Below are 21736 nucleotides of genomic sequence, written 5' to 3'. Positions count from 1 at the left end.
CGGTATCCCCTGATTTAATTCAACTACATTCCATTATCCTCGTTTTGCTTTTGTTGATGTTCATCTTACATCCTCATTCAAGATACTGTCCATTCCGTTCAACTGCTCTCCCGAGTCCTCAGTCACGATATTATTGCACCTGGCCGTTATCGGAAACATGCAGTGACTTTACAGTAAACAAGTATAGAATGACTACAGAAAACACACCACACTGTCAACGCTTTCAGGTCAGCTGTACACTGAGGTGACAAAAGTCACGGGATTATCGTGTCGGACCTCCTTTTGCCTGGCATAGTGCAGCATGGCATGGACTCGACAAACCGTTGGAAGTCCGTTGCATGCTGCCTCTGTAGCCGTCCATAATTGCGAAAGTATTGCCCACACAGGATTTTTGCGCACGAACTGACCTCTCGATTATGTCCCATAAATGTTCGGTGGGATTCATTTCGGGTGAAGTGGGTGGCCAAATCATTCGCTCGAACTGTCCAGAAGTTCTACAAAACAATCGCGAAGAACTGTGTCCTGGTGCCACGTTTGGTACACGAATTCCATGGATGGCTGTAAATGGTCTGCAAGTAGCCGAACTTCACCATTTCGAGTCAATGATCCGTTCACTTGGACCAGAGGACCCAGTCCACTCCATGTAAATACAGCCCACGCCATTACTGTCACCACCAGCTTGAACAGGGCCTTGTTGACAACTTGGGTCCATGGCTTCGTGGGGTCTGCGCCACACTCAAAATCTACCATCAGCTCTTACCAAATGAAATCGGGACTTGTCTAACGAGGCCACGGTTTCCCAGTCGTCTAGAGTCCAACCGATATAATGGTTCAAATGGCTCTGAGCACTATGGGACTTAACATCTGAGGTCATCAGTCCCCTAGACTCAGAACTACATAAACGTAACCAACGTAAGGACATCACGCACATCCATGCCCGAGGCAGGATTCGAACCTGCGACCGTAGCGGTCGCGCAGTTCCAGACTGTAGAGCCTAGAACCGCTCTGCCACCCCTGCCGGCAACCGATATAATCACGTGCTCAAGAGAGGCGCTGCTGGCGATGTCGTGCTTTTAGCAAAGGCACTCACGTCGGCCGTTTGCTGTCATAGCCATTAACGACAAATTTCGGTGCACTGTCCTAATGGATACGTTCGTCGTAGTCCACATTGATATTTGCAGTTATTTCACGAGTGTTGCTTGTCTGTTAACACTGATAGCTCTACGCAAACGCCGCTGCTCTCGGTCCTTAAGCGAAGACCTTCGGCTACTGCGTTGTCCATGCCTCAAATTTGATATTCCGCACACTCTTGACACTGTGGATATCGGAATACTGAATTCCCTAACGATTTCTTCCGAAAAGGAATGTCCCATTACGTCTAGCTCCAACTACCGTTCCGCGTTCTGTGTCCTCTGATTCCCGTTGTATGGCCATAATAACTTCAGACAAATCACATGAATCACGTAAGTGCAAGTGACAGCTGCGCCAATGCACTGCCCTTTCACACCTTGCGTACGCGACACTACTGCCATCTGAATATGTGCATGTCGCTATTTCATGACTTCTGTGACCTCAATTATAGTATCAATTCCGATCAGAAGCTGCCTGACGACAGGCCGGACGAAGCACCCTCAATTCTAGACGCAATAATACTGGCTGTTCCAAAAAGAATGCCCCGATTTTAACTTGTAATAATATTGAGACAAATGTCGCTAGGTAACTGAAACAGTGCTAGATGTAATCGGCATGGGCTAGAGTTTCAGAAAAAATCCGCTAGATGTCGCTACGAGCGCTGACCTGGAGCGTGCAGCCACTCTCGCGCAATACGGCGTCCGCGTAACTGAAGGGGTATTGTGTTATTGAATTTAGTCGTACTCAATCAGTGATCGCAGTTCAGCGGGCGTTTCACCAAAGAACATTCGACGGTGGTATAAACAGTTCGAAGAAACAGGGTGCCTCTGTGAAAGCAAAAGTACTGGCCGGCCACGCGTTCCTGAACAAACAGTGGAAGACTCCCACGAGCATTTGAGCGGATCCCCCGCAAGTCAACGCGTCGTGCTAGCCTGTAACTTTGCGTTACCGCGCATGACAGTGTGTTACGGCGTCGTTTAGACCTCAAATCATACCGATTACAACTGGTACAAGCTCTTCGAGATACTGACTAAGTGAAGCGAGTGGACTTTAGCAATGCTATTGTAGGTGACATGGAAGATGACACTTTCATGTCACGGTTGATATTCAGCGATGAGCAACTTTCCATATTAGCGGTAAGGTTCACCGTCATAATGTGCGTATATGGGGGCTCGAAAATCCTCATGAAACAACTGAACACGAACGAGATTCACCAAAAGTGAATGTTTTTGTGCTGATTCGCAAAGCAAGGTTTATGGACCCTATTTTTTTTTTTTTTTTTTTTTTTAAGAAACCGTAACAGGACAATTATATCTTGCAATGCAACGGAAGTGGTTATTCCAACTTAACTCTGGCAATTTCATGTATCAGCAAGATGGAGCACCACCGCAATGGCACAACAACGTGCGCAGTTTCCTCAATGCCAACGTGCCTCAACGTTGGATAGGGCGTACAGCACCGCGAGACCGGGGGTTTACACTCTTGGCCTCCTAGGTCCCCTGACTTAACACCATGTGATCTGAAACTTCCTGGCAGATTAAAGCTGTGTGCCCGACCGAGACTCGAACTCGGGACTTTTGCCTTTCGCGGGCAAGTACTCTACCATCTGAGCTACCGAAGCACGACTCACGCCCGGTCCTCACAGCTTTACTTCTGCCAGTATCTCGTCTCCTACCTTCCAAACTTTACAGAATTCTATTTAAAATCGGGTCATTCTTTTTGGGACACCCTGTATTGTGGTCGACCACTATCAACTCCGATTACGAGCTGACTGACGACAGGCCGGACGAAGCACTCTCCATTCCAGATGCAATAATATTGTGGTCGACCTCATGTGACTTAATTATAAACAATTCGCAACCAGCGATGGGAATGAGGCTGCGCTGTAATCGTTGAATGAAGTCGGTAAGCTGCATACGAAACAGGTCGGTCGGTCGGTTGATTGGTGCGTGTGTAGAGCCCTTGACTTCTATCAGCCACGTGACCCAAAGCCTTGTTAGTGTGATGTCAACAGTAGCCGGGCGTCTATGACTCACCACGCAGTTGATGCCGTACTTGTGGCCTGTGAACTCGGCCACCTGCACGCCGGCGGCGAGATGGGGCGGCGGGGCCGCGTCTGGCAGAGGCGGCTGTGGCGGCTGCGGCTGATGCAGGTCCCAGACGCGCACCGACGGCAGGTGGCCGCACTCGCCCGTTGCCAAGTAGCGCCCGTCGGCCGAGAACGCCACCGACGTGATCGTCTTGCGGCTGCTGTTGAGCAGGTGCTGCTGCCGGCCCTTGCGCGGGTTGAACAGCACCACCGTGCATCTGCAACAACCACACCTCAGCTCCACACAACCGTCTTTCGTGTCAAATTTTAAGATGTGCTAACGCGCAAATCTATACATATTGAATAATGTCCGTGTGTTCCGCATCTACTCCTAAACCATAGCTAGACCGATTTCAACCACATTTGGTACACATAGAAAGGCAATAAAAGACTTTGTAAAAACTACAGAGGAATAACCCTTTTGAGTCATACAGCCAAGATTTTTGAAAGAATTTTACTAAATCGAATAAATGAAAGATAGAAAAGAAGCTGAGTGAAGAACAGCATGGGTTTAGGAAAGGAAGAAGCACGATCGACCTGATATTTTCTATCCGTCAACTGATGGAAAAAAGTTGGGAGTATAACAAAAGGGTGATAACGGTTTTTATAGACACAGAAAAAGCATATGACTCATTTGACAGGGAAAGACTCTGGGAAGAAAAGAAGAATATAGATATAGAAGATGGATACATTAATTTTATAAAGACAATGTACAGAGGACACAATTGTAGAATTAGAACACCACTGGGGACCTCTGAATACCTCGAAATAAGACAAGGACTTAAGCAAGGAAGTATTCTCTCCCCTGCACTTTTTAATGTTGTGCTGGAGGGAATGAATAGGGCAGTTAAAGATATAGTAAAAGAAAAAGACAAAAAGATGATTTTTGCAGATGATATGGTAACATGGGGTGATAAAGAGGTAAATGTACAGTTACAGCTTGATGCGTGGAAGGAAATAATGAAAAGGTATGGATTAAAAATAAATAAGTAAAGATAAGAGTGAAGTAATGGTATTTGGAAGAGAGAAAGGGATCAACGGAAATATTACCTTGAATGGAGAACCCCTCAAAGTAGTAGAAAGTGTCACTTATTTAGGGAGTGCAATATCTAGGTATGGAAGAATAACTAACGAAATTAACAGGAGGTTACAGAAGGGAGGCAATTTCTACCAAACAATAAAACACATGATTTGGAATAAGGAGGTTTCAGAAAAAGCAAAACTCCTTATGTATAAGAATTATTATTTCCCTATTGTCACCTATGGTGGAGAAACATGGACAACGACAGAAAGGGACTCGAGCAGACTGCAAGCAGAGGAAATGAAATTTCTCAGAGAAGTTAAGGGAAAAACAAGAATGGACAGAGTAAGGAATGTAGAGATTAGAAAGGACCTTAAACAAGAAAGTATGAGAGAAGAAATAGAAAAAAAAGAGATTATGATGGTATGGGCATGTTAAGAGGATGCATGGGCAGAGACTCCCCAAAATTATGGAAGAACTGAGGATGGATGGGAAAAGACCTAGAGGGCGCCCAAGAACACGGTGGAAAATGGGAGTGAGAATATCTGTAGAAAGGAGAGGTGTGACCTGGCAGCAAGTGCAGGAAGAAAAGTGGTGGGAGGACCGAGCCAAATGGAGAGGACTCGTCAGCACCCAGACCCGGCAGTAGCTGGAGCGGGATTCGGATACAGATAAATACCTTACTGTCAAGCAACAATCGCTGTGGGGCAAGAACCACCTACCTATCAAAGGGGTGGAGGTGAAAAAGATGCGTAGCCCGCGACGCGTGAATTCCCAGACTTTATTCACCCAGTATTTGAGAATGTGAGCCCTTAACTACTCGCAGCAGACTTCACACGTAATTCCAAATCTTCACGATTTTTTTCCTCGCTGACAATCTTTGAAAAGCGATTTCTTTTATATAATGATGTCAGCGATGTGCCAGTTTCAAGTGCTTACTGATAACATGTACACTATCCGACCAAAAGCGCCTGCGTAATGCGGAATACGTATCACGAAAGGCAGTCCCGCTAGTAACAAATATTCGTGGTATTTTGCGTTTTCTGTCGAGAAGCACTAACAGTAGAACGAGACACTCGGGAGAGCTCAGTGACTTCGAACGTGGAGTACTTTTTGGATGTCACCTTTGTAACAGATGCATCTGGGACATTTCAACCCCTCTCAAGTTGGCCAAGTCCATTGTTAGTGATGTGATTGTGAAGTGGAAACGCAAAGAGTAATAACTATCAAGGCTACGCATATATATATATATATATATATATATATATATATATATATATATATATATATATATATATATATATATATATATATATATATATATATATATATATATAAGAGAGAGAGAGAAGAAAAAAAAGAAAGAAAGCCTGAAATCAGGAGTTCCAAAGTGCGTAGACAGTTAAAACGAATGGGGTAGAATGGTCAAGCAACCCTTCATAAACCACCGCTTCCGTTGGCAATGCTAAGCGACGCTTCAGGTGCTGTATGGAAGATGGAAATGAGTGATACGTATAACGAATCAAGCTGTACTCTGTGGTAGTCCGATGGATGGGTTTGCGTTTGGCGAATGCATGGGGAACGTCATCTGTCATCATGCGTAGTGCGAACAATGAAAAAAAAAAAGTGCGGAGGAAGTGATGGTCAGGTATTATGAAGCGCGGAGGATGTGGTGGTAAGATATTGGGATATTTTTCGTAGTTACAAAGAAAACTCTAAATGCAGAAGGTTATTAACATATTTTACAGCATAGTTTACTGCGTACAAAGTTTAGAGACAATGATTGATTGTATCGGCACGCACCGCGTGATAGAGCAGCATCTCTGAGGCACTTGTTTCAGGGCAACAAAATTCCTGAAATGGACCGGCCCGCCCATGGTCTCGACTTGAACGCAATGGAACACTGCCGGGATGACGTAGAAAGTCGACTTTGCTCCACTCCAGCGCCCATACCCCTACCTTCTCTAGTTTCGGCTCGTTAGAAATAAAGGGCTGCCATTCCTCCACAAACAGTTAGAAACCTCATCGAAGTTCGCGGCTCGTGGTCTTGCGGTAGCGTTCTCGTTTCCCGCGCATGGGGACCCGGGTTCGATTCCCAGCGGGGTCAGGGGTTTTCTCTGCCTCGAGATGACTGGGTGTTGTGTGTCTTTCATCCTGATTCACACGCAAGTCGCCGTAGTGGCATTAAAGAACTTGTGGAGCGGCGGCCGAACCGCCCCGCGAGGGTTCTCCCGGCCACCAATGCCATACGCTCATTATTATTACCTCATCGAAAGTGTCCACAACAGTGGCGAAACCGTAATATAGGCGAAGGATGGACACAACCAATATTAACGTCCACTAACAGGTGTCCGGAGACTTTTGATCACCAGTGTCCATCTGCCATTCAAATACACTCCTGGAAATTGAAATAAGAACACCGTGAATTCATTGTCCCAGGAAGGGGAAACTTTATTGACACATTCCTGGGGTCAGATACATCACATGATCACACTGACAGAACCACAGGCACATAGACACAGGCAACAGAGCATGCACAATGTCGGCACTAGTACAGTGTATATCCACCATTCGCAGCAATGCAGGCTGCTATTCTCCCATGGAGACGATCGTAGAGATGCTGGATGTAGTCCTGTGGAACGGCTTGCCATGCCATTTCCACCTGGCGCCTCAGTTGGACCAGCGTTCGTGCTGGACGTGCAGACCGCGTGAGACGACGCTTCATCCAGTCCCAAACATGCTCAATGGGCGACAGATCCGGAGATCTTGCTGCCCAGGGTAGTTGAATTACACCTTCTAGAGCACGTTGGGTGGCACGGGATACATGCGGACGTGCATTGTCCTGTTGGAACAGCAAGTTCCCTTGCCGGTCTAGGAATGGTAGAACGATGGGTTCGATGACGGTTTGGATGTACCGTGCACTATTCAGTGTCCCCTCGACGATCACCAGTGGTGTACGGCCAGTGTAGGAGATCGCTCCCCACACCATGATGCCGGGTGTTGGCCCTGTGTGCCTCGGACGTATGCAGTCCTGATGGTGGCGCTCACCTGCACGGCGCCAAACACGCATACGACCATCATTGGCACCAAGGCAGAAGCGACTCTCATCGCTGAAGACGACACGTCTCCATTCGTCCCTCCATTCACGCCTGTCGCGACACCACTGGAGGCGGGCTGCACGATGTTGGGGCGTGAGCGGAAGACGGCCTAACGGTGTGCGGGACCGTAGCCCAGCTTCATGGAGACGGTTGCGAATGGTCCTCGCCGATACCCCAGGAACAACAGTGTCCCTAATTTGCTGGGAAGTGGCGGTGCGGTCCCCTACGGCACTGCGTAGGATCCTACGGTCTTGGCGTGCATCCGTGCGTCGCTGCGGTCCGGTCCCAGGTCGACGGGCACGTGCACCTTCCGCCGACCACTGGCGACAACATCGATGTACTGTGGAGACCTCACGCCCCACGTGTTGAGCAATTCGGCGGTACGTCCACCCGGCCTCCCGCATGCCCACTATACGCCCTCGCTCAAAGTCCGTCAACTGCACATACGGTTCACGTCCACGCTGTCGCGGCATGCTACCAGTGTTAAAGACTGCGATGGAGCTCCGTATGCCACGGCAAACTGGCTGACACTGACGGCGGCGGTGCACAAATGCTGCGCAGCTAGCGCCATTCGACGGCCAACACCGCGGTTCCTGGTGTCTCCGCTGTGCCGTGCGTGTGATCATTGCTTGTACAGCCCTCTCGCAGTGTCCGGAGCAAGTATGGTGGGTCTGACACACCGGTGTCAATGTGTTCTTTTTTCCATTTCCAGGAGTGTACATAACTGCTTTCATCGTAGACTCGAAAGAGAAGAACATTTCATACTGCTCAACGATTTAAAGAACACTGCCGCCGCTGCGGCTCACGTGTAAATACAATACTCGAGACATCGCATAGAACATCGTTTCCACGGGTTGATGTGGGTCACGTTAATGTTAAATCAACTCGTGAAGAGCATTTTTTTGGGTTCTTTTTTGTGAGCACGCTGTATAATTACGTCTTTCACCTATACTGAGTAAGCTGTGGTGTATGTCAGATGTCAAGTTATTTGAATGAAAACCCAGGGTCATCAAATTCTGCAAATAAGATAATAATGGTAATTTTCTTAATTTTCCTTTTATACCGTCTGCATGTGCCGCTGGGCAATCGGTTTCAATACGGAAAATATGCACGAGCTTTTTACAGTGATAAGAAACCAGGAGTTTAGACAATTTAAGTGGGAAGGGCGTGTTACAGAGCCTTACAAGTTCACCCGGTCAATCACAGTTCTCTCGGACAGCACGAAATGGTCTGCACATGCCATGATTAGTGAGGTTTTAGTGCAAGAATGACGGAGACTGAAGCCAGCTCGTAGTGGCGACGTGTTATCGCCCCCACTGGGAGCTGAAGTGTGTCAGGCGCGATACGGCGTGGGCCGCATCCTTGCTCCACATCGCGCGTGCCGAGGACTGTACGGGGCGTCACTGGCGCGATTGCGAGCCTGCGGCAGCAGACTCTGCCACCACCACTTTGATCACCTGTGGTGGTGGTGGTTGTTGTTGTTGTTGTTGTTGTTGTTGTGATGTAGTAGTAGTAGTAGTAGTAGTAGTAGTAGTAGTAGTAACAGTTCCATTCATCCGTGGCTCACTCTTACAAGGTTACTGGACACGTAATGGCATTACAATTTAAGACCAGGAAAAAAGTCATACTTCATACATAAGCTACTGGCATTTGCACACTGACAGGTCTAGTTTGACAAGGGTGGAACAGGTAGTCGGCAATGGCCTTGAAATAGGAACTATCCCGGCATTTGCCTGATGCAATTTAGCAAAACCATGAAAACCCTAAATGAGGATATGACTGGATGAAGATTGAAGCCTCCACCTTACAAAGCCTAATTGTTTAAAATTGCGCCACTTCGTTCGGTTCATCCGCAGAGAAGATGTACTGTTTCAATTTTGTGTATATTAAGAGTTGTATCAGTTTGTGTCGTACAAAGGACTATATTTGAACTAGTCGTCATCTGACAGATAGCTGGCGAGCTAAGGTGCTCCCGCGACCAAAACATCAATAGAATCCCGGCAATTTCCGCCCCCACTGTGTTGCCACTTCCACTGTGCAAACCTTTTGGCTACCAGCTCAGTTCTCTGTGAATCGCTTCAGTAGGACATTCGCGTAAGGTGAAGTTCCGCATACCTTACAATGTGTCATGAAAGCTGTCGAAAGATGGAACAGGGGAGACACCACACCGATCTAAGTCACGCATGCATTTCAGAACTTTTAGGTGATTTTTGTAGAAGATACTGAGTTTAAAATTCACACTCGTAATGAGTCAAAAATAAAAAAACACAAAGCGGCATATTCCGAAGATTAAACATATAACATACAGTGGGATTTACAACTCTGTAAAGATCCGTTGCCGAAGTTCGAAACCACTTGGTCACATTTCAGCCCTATATAAAAAGTTTTATAGCTATGACCCTAATTAAAAGTATGTGCAGATGTTTGACATGCTTGGAAGCCCTAGAGATATCTATACCACAGGTTAATTTAAGATCTTTTACGTACTTTTGTAAGAGATATACTTTAGGGTGATTTTCCTTCAGAGATCGGATTAATGTGGTCGCTGTGCTGACTTTTAACCCTTTTGTTGTTGGTCTGATTTTACATGCGTATACGCTACTCGGAACGTGTGGCGCAAGTCTATTTCGCAGCGAGGCACACCCATCTTCAAAGAACCTCATTGTCTCATTTCGCATAATGTATATGCTGTTTTGTTCAGCGCGAGACAAGAAGAAGGAAAGCGTCCTCTGAGCAATGAATTTTAAAACAAGAAACGCCTCATTCGCTTTTTTCAGGTCCCAAAGACAAAACTCATCACAATCGGCCAAAAAGAGAGGACGCGTGAAAAGAAATTAGCGTGATCCTTCAGCAGCAAAGATTATGTTTGCAATAATACTCTCGTGACATTTCAAACAGATACTGCCAACTTGTGTACGAGTCGCCTGTCGCAGGGAATCGCAGAGTCGAAGCAAGTTTTTGTTGAACAGCGATTACTTCACTCAGACTTTTATCCATTTTTTCGAATTTTATTCAAAGTTCAAAGGAAGTTCGAATCTGCAATTGAGGTGGATAAATCTGCTGAAGCTACAGACTTGGACAGCTGTTGGCATGTCAGGTACTGTTAAACGAGCGTGCACGAAGATTATGTGAGGCATGTTACAGGTGAGTGAAAGAATTTTATGACATAGACTTAGAATGGAATATGTATCAGAAAAAGCAATTAAAGTTATCAACAAAATTACGAGCTGAGCATGTAAGTGTCGTCTTCTCGCATATCATACGTGATATCATGAATTTCGGCACACGGAAGTGTGTTGGTGTTTTTGTGTTACTTCATTTTTCAAATTATCTTTATCTCAAAATAATTTTGAATGTGTCACTTTCTTCCACGTGCGTGTTGGCTGTTCGAATTACGCTATCCCTCAGATACATCTGGTGAAACTCAAAGAGGTAAATATGTCTTTCGAGGGGGAGGAAACTAGTATCTTTACACTGATACATAAAATTAAGGAAAATTACATATTTGAAGGAGGAGTGGAAAATAACTCTCATTAAATGTTTTCATAGCAGTCGAATTCATTGTTGTTAACAAGTTTCATTTGGAGAAGCATTTGATATGTTTGGAAAAAAAGTTGATAAATATTTTCTACCCGAATTAAACAGTAATCAGATCGATATGATTTAGAAACTATCTAGCATAGAATTGGATCATGTCAAACATCTTTCGCTAAAGTCTCAGAAGGTATTTGCAGAAATGTTCTGCGACTAAAATATAAAAACACTGGAATTTTCAAGAAAGATCTTTAATAGTTTTTGGTTTTGTGTTAAGGCAGTCTCATCTGGCAGTGATAGCTGTCTCGCCCTTTGGTATCACTTATTTGCGTGAATCGTCGTTCTCACAAAGATGGCAATTACATCAAAATACCGGGCAAGTCCTCAGAACATCGCGAGTGACAGGAGATTAAAGACGGACGTTAAGATACGTTTCGTAAATTTATCTTCCCAGCCTTCAATAAATTATCTCGTTATACTCTCAGTGCATTTTATAAATTAGCCTTAGCGTATTTCTCTAAAAAAATTATTACCTATTTCTTTTGTTAGTTTCCATTGTCGGTGTTTTAATCCATAATTTTAATCATAGTTTATCTTGTTCAAGTATTCTTCCCGATTTTATTTCCACGTGTAAGAATTTGCTTTTGAGGGCTTCAGCAAAAGGTTCATCCGATAGTGTTCATGCAAACAAATACGCGAGGAAACTAATACATCGGTTGTTTGTAAACATTTTTAGTACTAATTACACTTAAGATAGAGATGAGTAGGGATCGCGATCGCGAAGAAGTCTAGTGCAATCCAGTCGAGGCAAGCAGAGCTCAGGGGAACTGCGTCACGCAGAATATTAATGAATATAAAATGTGAAAATAATTTAAACGATAGGTAAGCAGGGGAAAAAATGATAGATGGAATATTGATGCAGGGGATGGCATTTAATACGAGGAAAAGTTGTAATAAAGAGATATTAAACAATAGTACTCTGATTTACAGTGGCCTAAATGGTTACATTTAACAACTGCGTATAAATTATAACAGCAATTCGCAAATACGATTTTCCGTATAAATTTTCGTTATTTTCATGGGGACTACTGCAGAATGATACTAACCAGAGTGGAAATAACATTTTAGAAAATAGAGGCGAGTGTGATCTAAAACTGGTTATGGTTCAAATGCTTGTCCAACAACAGGTTCTATTATCTAACTGAATTGAAATGAATAACATAGGGCGACAATGAAATTTACCGCAGAACAAAAATATGTGGTTGTTAACTAGTTCAGTGCCCTGCTGACAGCGGTGAAAATCACTATTCGGTACCACATAAACTTTCTTCTGGAAACGCGAATGCATCTGCGCTCGGCTGCGTTATTTACGTTGTCGTTATTTTACAATGCTCTTGTTAGTGGTGGGAGTAGAGAGGGGATACATCAGCTAACGTTAATAACACTGCTGTGCGTGATCGCTTGTTCCTCGTACTTAGCGATGTCCAGGTAGTGTGCTAATTCACCAGATCTTTTGTTACGTGTGTGGCGAAACTACTACTAAGTGCCAAAATCATCCCATTTCACCGATCGTCAAACAGGCATACTAGCTGTATTTTGAAACAAAGGTAGATGAGGGTAAGTGTTGGGCACCATAGAACTATTGTTCCCGCTGCTCCTGTTATTTACGAGGCTGGCTGCATGGAATCCACCCAGCTACGCTATTTGCCGCACCACAGTTGTAGAGGAACCCTAGAGACCACATTACAGATTTCTACTTTTCTTTAACGAAAGTCGAGACACACAGTTACTTATCTAAATTTGGGATCTGCAGTTCGCTCAGTTCCGCATTCTGATTTTCCCCCAGTTCCAAAACAACCAACGGAATGGACACTGGAATATGAAACATACGTCAGTAGTGACAAACCAACATGTCATGAAGCTTTAATTTTCAGTGCGATAGTGTCCGCAACTGCGACGGATTTTTTGAAAGACTTCTTGAAGCCTTCAGCTTCCATTTTCTTTATTTCCTATGCGATTGGCTGTTCGTTGTTTTTTTTTTCGTGAAGCCTTTCGCCGAGAATCTGGTAACAGACGGGCAACACGATACTCTCTGTCCTGAAGCGTCGAAACACTGGTTTCGATCAAAACTGTACTCAACTCACAGATATTGTCCCTGCTGTTTCGTAATAACACCGAACAGCGGAAATGAAGGCGGCGACGTTCTGCTGTCTTCTCCATTAATACTTAGTTCCACCGAACTATTTTCCACGTTTTCCGAATTTTCATATCACTTTGTCCAACAACACCAGGAGGATCTCAGGTGAAGAATTGAGACGAAATATTTTCCTGTGCACTGATTTCGTTTTCCACATGCCAGGTGTGTGTGTGTAAAGGACTACTCTAGCTGGCGTAAACCCCTGTGGAGTGTTGTACAGGGAATGGACAAAAATACGAAATCAGCAAAAACATTTTGCCATGTCTAATACGGTGTAGGCAAATCGCTGGCGTTCACAGCAGCTTCCAGTCGTCTTTGAATACATAAATACCGGCCCTGTATCATTTTCAAGGGAATCTATGCCTTTTCCTTGCAAAACAGTGGCAGGTTCACGTAAAATGATGGAGGCGGACGGCGATAACGCACCCTTCTCTACAAAGTAGACCAAAAAGGCCTAACAGTATTAACATCTAGTAACTGTGGTGGCCAGGGCAGAAGCGAAATTCATCCTCGTTCTCAAAAAACCAGTCCTGGATTATATGATCTGTGTGAAAGGGGCCCCTGTCATCTTGGGGAACACACAATGTACAATGGGAAGCATCTGATCAGCCAAAACCGTCACATAAGCCTTGGCACTGATGACACCTTACAGAGTAGCCGTGGGGTCCGTGGAGAACCGCGATATGGCTGTCCAGACCATCACCAAATCCCCGTCATGTTTCACTCTCGGGACTAAACTTGGTCAGAAGTTGGAGACAATGTGAAACAAGACTCATCCGACCAAACTACATTCTTCCAACTTTTATGGATTCGGCACCACGTTTTTCTTGCCCAACAATTTGCTGCCTACGTTTTGGTACTGAAAGGATTCTGGAGTGCGGCATTCAATACTGCAATGACTTTTGCAGCTGTCGTCCCCTCATTTTTCGTCACTGTCCACATCAGCGGCCATCTGTCACGATCACTCAACACACACCTTTGTCCGCGTTGTGACTTGGCGGATGATGTTTATCCTTTTTCTCAGTAAGCGGTGCCTCTTGAAACACCAAACACTTCGCCTACCTTGGCTACAGAAACACCCGCCATACGAGCACGTTCAAGTTCACTTACCAGGTGTACCGGTAGGAAATTAGCGTTTTTTTTGTGAAAATGAAACACTAATTTTGAATTGAAAAGTAAAAACATTTTATTCAAAGTACTGACCATTGCTTTTTATACATTTTGACCACCTTTCTGGCAATTTATGGATACCACGCCAATAGAAATGTTCGTCTTTTGAAGCAAACCAATCAGACAGCCAATTTTCGACTCCTTCATAGGAATCGAAGTGTTCCTCAGGCAACGCGTGTCCCATCGATGAAAACAAATGGTAGTCGGAAGAGGCCAAGTCTGGTGAATATGGCGGGTGGGGTAGCAGCTCCCAGCCAAGCGTTTTGATTGTATCCCGAACCAGTTTTGCTTTGTGTGCAGGAGCATTGTCGTGTAAAAAAATTGCTTTGCCATGTCTTCTGGCCCATTCTGGTCTTTTTTCGATCAATGCATAGTTCAAATTGATCATTTGTTGTCTGTAGTGATTAGCATTCTCAGTTTCACCGGGTTTTAGAAGCTCATGATACACCACTCCTTTCTGATCCCACCAAACACAGAGCATTGTCTTCTTGCCGAATCGATCTGGTTTTGCAGTCGATGTTGATGGTTGTCCCGGATTAACCCATGATTTTTCCCGTTTAGGATTCTTAAAATAAATCCATTTTTCATCGTCAGTAACAATTCGATGCAAAACTGATTTTCTTTCATGTCTTTGAAGCAAAATTTGACAAATGGTTTTCCCGTTTTCCATCTGTCTTTCATTCAATTCATGTGGCACTCATTTTCCACACTTTTGGATCTTTCCCATAGCTTTCAAACGGTCAGAAATTGTTTGTTGTGCAACATTTAGCAGTGCTGCCATTTGCTTCTGACTCAAAGTATCATCTTCATCCAATATTGCTTGCAATTCGGCGTCTTCGAACTTTTTTGGTGGTCTTCCATGTTCTTCATTTCTTGCATCAAAAGCATTATTTCTGAACCGCTGAAACCATCTTTTGCATGTTGCTTCTGATAGAGCATGATCACCATATGCCTCGACAAGCATTCGACGCGACTCTGCACCACTTTTTCTCAAATGAAAACAAAAAATTAATGCTTTTCCGCAAATCATCACTTTCTAGTACAAAATTCGACATTGTTAACACGATGAAAACATATGATATTGTTTGTTCCATGTCTTGATGTATACTAAATATCTTTGACAGATGTCATACCAACCAAACAAAAAAAATTAAGGCTCGTTCACAACAAATGTTCCCTATCGACACATTTGTATCTTAACGCTCATTTCATACCGGTACACCTGGTAGCTCCGACGTAACACACTCACAGCTACACACAACACTGTCGTGACCACGACTGACACTTGGAATGCATTGAGGACGTGGTACAGGTGCCGTCCGTGGTCAACTAATACAGCGTAACCTACAGGCTTGCATTCGACTTGCATTTATGTTCAGACGTGCATTTCTCGCGATGATCAACCTTTTTACGTGTGACATATGAATGTGGAATGAGAAGAGAGGGACTCAGATCCAAAAACGGTTCATAGCCCACTCTCAGGAATACCAGATAGGGAGACTGTCGATCTCAATTTTCCCGTGCAAACAACGGGTTACTTTTCGGTCTTCAGAACTGAATTGTTTAGTCTGTATCAAAAATGTTTAACGGACAGTGGAGATGTGTTAGTTGCCACAAAAGAAGGGTAAAAATCCGGTAATTAACGTCCTACAACGCTTTGATTTTACTTCTTAGCTAGGAAACGAGTTACGAGAGGTTATCGCAGCAAGCCAACTATATAAACTCCACGTATCTTAGAAGGTGAAGTGATGCTGCTGAGTCTCGTTTATATTTGACACGTAATTGGTCCTTCTCTAACGTTACTGTTTTAGATCTACTAGTTGGCATTCCTCCCCCCATGAGCCATGGACCTTGCCGTTGGTGGGGGGGCTTGCGTGCCTCAGCGATACAGATGGCCGTACCGTAGGTGCAACCACAACGGAGGGGTATCTGTTGAGAGGCCAGACAAACATGTGGTTCCTGAAGAGGGGCAGCAGCCTTTTCAGTAGTTGCAGGGGCAACAGTCTGCATGATTGACTGATCTGGCCTTGTAACATTAACCAAAACGGCCTTGCTGTGCTGGTACTGCGAACGGCTGAAAGCAAGGGGAAACTACAGCCGTAATTTTTCCCGACGACATGCAGCTTTACTGTATGATTAAATGATGATGGCGTCCTCTTGGGTAAAATATTCCGGAGGTAAAATAGTCCCCCATTCGGATCTCCGGGCGGGGACTACTCAGGAGGACGTCGTTATCAGGAGAAAGAAAACTGGTGTTCTACGGATCGGAGCGTGGAATGTCAGATCCCTTAATCGGGCAGGTAGGTTAGAAAATTTAAAAAGGGAAATGGATAGGTTAAAGTTAGATATAGTGGGAATGAGTGAAGTTCGGTGGCAGGAGGAACAAGACTTTTGGTCAGGTGATTACAGGGTTATAAATACAAAATCAAATAGGGGTAATGCAGGAGTAGGTTTAATAATGAATAAAAAAAATAGGAGTGCGGGTTAGCTACTACAAACAGCATAGTGAACGCATTATTGTGGCCAAGATAGACACAAAGCCCATGCCTACTACAATAGTACAAGTTTATATGCCAACTAGCTCTGCAGATGATGAAGAAATAGATGAAATGTATGACGAGATAAAAGAAATTATTCAGGTAGTGAAGGGAGACGAAAATTTAATAGTCATGGGTGACTGGAATTCATCAGTAGGAAAAAGGGAGAGAAGGAAACATAGTAGGTGAATATGGATTGGGGGAAAAGAATGAAAGAGGAAGCCGCCTTGTAGAATTTTGCACAGAGCATAACTTAATCATAGCTAACACTTGGTTCAAGAATCATAAAAGAAGGTTGTATACCTGGAAGAATCCTGGAGATACTAAAAGGTATCAGGTAGACTATATAATGGTAAGACAGAGATTTAGGAACCAGGTTTTAAATTGTAAGACATTTCCTGGGGCAGATGTGGATTCTGACCACAATCTATTGGTTATGAACTGCAGATTGAAACTGAAGAAACTGCAAAAAGGTGGGAATTTAAGGAGATGGGACCTGGATAAACTGAAAGAACCAGAGGTTGTAGAGAGTTTCAGGGAGAGCACAAGGGAACAATTGACAGGAATGGGGGAAAGAAATACAGTAGAAGAAGAATGGGTAGCTCTGAGGGATGAAGTAGTGAAGGCAGCAGACGATCAAGTAGGTAAAAAGACGAGGGCTAATAGAAATCCTTGGGTAACAGAAGAAATATTGAATTTAATTGATGAAAGGAGAAAATATAAAAATGCAGTAAATGAAGTAGGCAAAAAGGAATACAAACGTCTCAAAAATGATATCGACAGGAAGTACAAAATGGCTAAGCAGGGATGGCTAGAGGACAAATGTAAGGATGTAGAGGCTTCTCTCACTAGGGGTAAGATAGATACTGCCTACAGGAAAATCAAAGAGACCTTTGGAGAGAAGAGAACCACTTTTATGAATATCAAGAGCTCAGACGGCAACCCAGTTCTAAGCAAAGAAGGGAAGGCAGAAAGGTGGAAGGAGTATATAGAGGGTTTATACAAGGGCGATGTACTTGAGGACAATATTATAGAAATGGAAGAGTATGTAGATGAAGACGAAATGGGAGATACGATACTGCGTGAAGAGTTTGACAGAGCACTGAAAGACCCGAGTCGAAACAAGACCCCGGGATTAGACAACATTCCATTAGAACTACTGATGGCGTCGGGAGAGCCAGTCATGACAAAACTCTACCATCTGGTGAGCACGATGTATGAGACAGGCGAAATGCCCTCAGACTTCAAGAAGAATATAATAATTCCAATCCCAAAGAAAGCAGGTGTTGACAGATGTGAAAATTACCGAACTATCAGTTTAATAAGTCACAGCTGCAAAATACTAACGCGAATTCTGTACAGACGAATGGAAAAACTGGTAGAAGCGGACCTCGGGGAAGATCAGTTTGGATTCCGTAGAAATGTTGGAACACGTGAGGCAATACTAACCTTACGACTTATCTTAGAAGAAAGATTAAGAAAAGGCAAACCTACGTTTCTAGCATTTGTAGACTCAGAGAAAGTTTTTGACAATGTTAACTGGAATACTCTCTTTCAAATTCTGAAGGTGGCAGGGGTAAAATACAGGGAGCGAAAGGCTATTTACAATTTGTACAGAAACCAGATGGCAGTTATAGGAGTCGAGGGGCATGAAAGGGAAGCAGTGGTTGGGAAAGGAGTGAGACAGGGTTGTAGCCTCTCCCCGATGTTATTCAATCTGTATATTGAGCAAGCAGTAAAGGAAACAAAAGAAAAATTCGGATTAGGTATTAAAATTCATGGAGAAGAAGTAAAAACTTTGAGGTTCGCCGATGACATTGTAATTCTGTCAGAGACAGCAAAGGACTTGGAAGAGCAGTTGAACGGAATGGACAGTGTCTTGAAAGGAGGATATAAGATGAACATCAACAAAAGCAAAACGAGGATAATGGAATGTAGTCAAATTAAGTCGGGTGATGCTGAGGGAATTAGATTAGGAAATGAGACATTTAAAGTAGTAAATGAGTTTTGCTATTTAGGGAGTAAAATAACTGATGATGGTCGAAGTAGAGAGGATATAAAATGTAGACTGGCAATAGCAAGGAAATCGTTTCTGAAGAAGAGAAATTTGTTAACATCGAGTATAGAATTAAGTGTCAGGAAGTCGTTTCTGAAAGTATTTGTATGGAGTGTAGCCATGTATGGAAGTGAAACATGGACAATAAGTAGTTTAGACAAGAAGAGAATAGAAGCTTTCGAAATGTGGTGCTACAGAAGAGCACTGAAGATTAGATGGGTAGATCACATAACTAATCAGGAGGTATTGAATAGGATTGGGGAGAAGAGAAGTTTGTGGCACAACTTGACCAGAAGAAGGGATCGGTTGGTAGGACATGTTCTGAGGCATCAAGGGATCACCAATTTAGTATTGGAGGGCAGCGTGGAGGGTAAAAATCGTAGGGGGAGACCAAGAGATGAATACACTAAGCAGATTCAGAAGGATGTAGGTTGCCCTAAGTACTGGGAGGTGAAGAAGCTTGCACAGGATAGAGTAGCATGGAGAGCTGTATCAAACCAGTCTCAGGACTGAAGACCACAACAACAACAACAACAACATGCCATCCAAATATATTTCGGTTATTAAGGCAACCTTGGCAAGTTCCAAGGCAATGGTGTGAGTGGATGGGGAATAAACGAACTGTTTCAGGATCAATAAAGGAGTTAGACACGGTGATGCTCTTTTCACAATGCTTTTGTGTTTTACCTTAGAAGCAACTAGACTACAACTGCAGATATCTGGGCACACAGCACGCAGTTGGCTGCATACACTCATGGCGTTTCATTAGTAGGCAAAGGATGTCACTGGAAAGAGCCGTGGTGGAACGAGAAGTAGCTGCAGAGCACAGGGAACTGGGAATCAACGAATCGAAAACTAAATACCTGAAATTCCATAGCAAAGGGGACAATAACCTGGAAACTGTTTAGCAGCAAGTTTTAATTTTCAGCATGTGGAGGATTTGAATATCCAGGGGCTCATATTAATGAAGTAAATTCCACGCCCACTGAAATAAAAACTGTGGATATAGGTATTACATTTAAAATGCTAATGACATCTACAAAACAGCAAACTCCTTCGTGATACTCAATGCCTCTTTTGTATCGCCTACCACTAGACTTCGCTGACCACCTCCGCAAAACTCTCTTGCCGGCTTAATCCCATGACGATACGCGCCCTTCTTCGTTAGATCTTCTCTATCTCCTTTACCAATCCACCCCTTACGGGTTCCGGACTAATGAGCAATACGAATGAGTCGATCTTAGATGAATTACACCCCCTTAAGATTCTCTCATCACCTTTTCCTACTATTTTTTTCAGGTAGTCACTTCACTTTAGGTCGCTCCAGATGGTTATTACTAGGTATTTTTGGTAGTTACTGTTTCCAGTGAATTGTCGCCAGGAGTGTAATCAAACAACAGAGCATTTCTTCGCACATGTAAGTGCAATACATTACATTTGTTTACGTTCAGGGTCAGGTGCCAGTCATTATTCGGTTTGGAAAATATTAACTCTTCAGTGTGAAAGATGGAATTACGGGTGAATGACAGATGCACATGTCACACAAACCATGTCTACAGTGCATTTCGTAGGCCACCCAATATTAAGAACAGTTACCCAAACAATGTACGAAATGGACAACCGACTTCTACCAAGGCGAAAGAATACGTAGAATTGGACTGAGCGGGTGGACAGCGAAAAGAGGAACACCTACAGAACCAAGTTTATGCGACGTACACTACAGAGGAAAAGTCACTTTATCATGTTGTTATGGAAGCCTGTAATATCGTTCGTCTGCATGGGAGCTATCAAAAAATGACGCAGTAATTAACAGTTCCTAGGTGCTGACAATTGCAAAATGATAAAGCGCCACTGTGGAATGTTCTCTGATTAAGTCAAAGCATAGTCCGTAAGGTGAAAGAAGAGCCCAGGCACTTGACACAGGCTTCGAACGGCTGTCACGCACTTTTACCGCAACCAATCAAGTAACGCAGTTTTGACGACTACTGTCGGCCACGTAGCATCGGTGGCGCCAGCAGGCTTTTCATGTCGATGTTGGAAGCTAGCAACATTGCCTTCGGCCGTCATGCTCTTCTTTCGCTATACGAAATTTAAGTACACTACTGGCCATTAAAGTTGCTAAACCACGAAGATGACGTGCTACAGACGCAAAATTTAACCGACAGGAAGAAGATGCTGTGATATGCAAATGATTAGCTTTTCAGAGCATTCACACAAGGTTGGCGCTGGTGGCGACACCTAAAACGTGCTGGCATGAGGAAAGTTTACAACCAATTTCTCAAACACAAACAGCAGTTGACCGGCGTTGCCTGCTGAAACGTTGTTGTGATAACTCGAGTAAGGAGGAAAAATGCGTACCGTCACGTTTGCGACTTTGATAAATGTCGGATTACAGCCTATCGCAATTGCGGTTTATCGTATCGTGACATTGCTGCTCGCGTTGGTCGAGATCCAATGACTATTAGCAGAATATGGAATCGGTGGGTTCAGAAGGGTAATACGGAACGCCGTGCTGGATCCCAACGGCCTCTTATCACTAGCAGTCGAGATGACGGGCATCTTACCCGTATGGGTGTAACGGATCGTGCAGCCACGTCTCGAGCCCTAAGTCAACAGATGGGGACGTTCGCAAGGCAACATCCATCTGCACGAACAGCATGGACTATCAGTTCGGAGACCATGGCTGCAGTTACCCTTGACGCTGCATCACCGACAGGAGCGCCTGCGATGGTGTACTCAACGACGAACCTGAGTGCACGAATGGCAAAACGTCATTTTTTCGGATGAATCCGGGCTCTGTTTACAGCATCATGATGGTCGCATCCGTGTTTGGCGACATCGCGGTGAACGCACATTGGAAGCGTGTATTCTGGCATATCACCCGGCGTGATGGTATGGGGTGC

At 44.2% G+C, this 21736-nt stretch overlaps 1 protein-coding gene across 3 annotated transcripts in view; it reads right to left on the bottom strand.

The window, feature by feature from the left end:
• LOC124546032 (mitogen-activated protein kinase-binding protein 1) overlaps positions 1 to 21736 on the bottom strand; it is a 922513-nt gene that overhangs the window by 113799 nt on the left and 786978 nt on the right. For all 3 annotated transcript variants that reach the window (XM_047125004.1, XM_047125005.1, XM_047125006.1), the window contains exon 4: positions 3168 to 3438. In XM_047125004.1, the coding sequence (XP_046980960.1) occupies positions 3168 to 3438 (271 nt within the window). The remainder of the gene's footprint in view (positions 1 to 3167; positions 3439 to 21736) is intronic.

This window comes from Schistocerca americana, chromosome 8, assembly GCF_021461395.2.
Source record: "Schistocerca americana isolate TAMUIC-IGC-003095 chromosome 8, iqSchAmer2.1, whole genome shotgun sequence".
Lineage (NCBI taxonomy): Eukaryota > Metazoa > Arthropoda > Insecta > Orthoptera > Acrididae > Schistocerca > Schistocerca americana.
The sequence above is the reverse complement of the archived record's forward strand: the minus strand, read 5'-3'. Positions and strand labels throughout refer to the sequence as shown.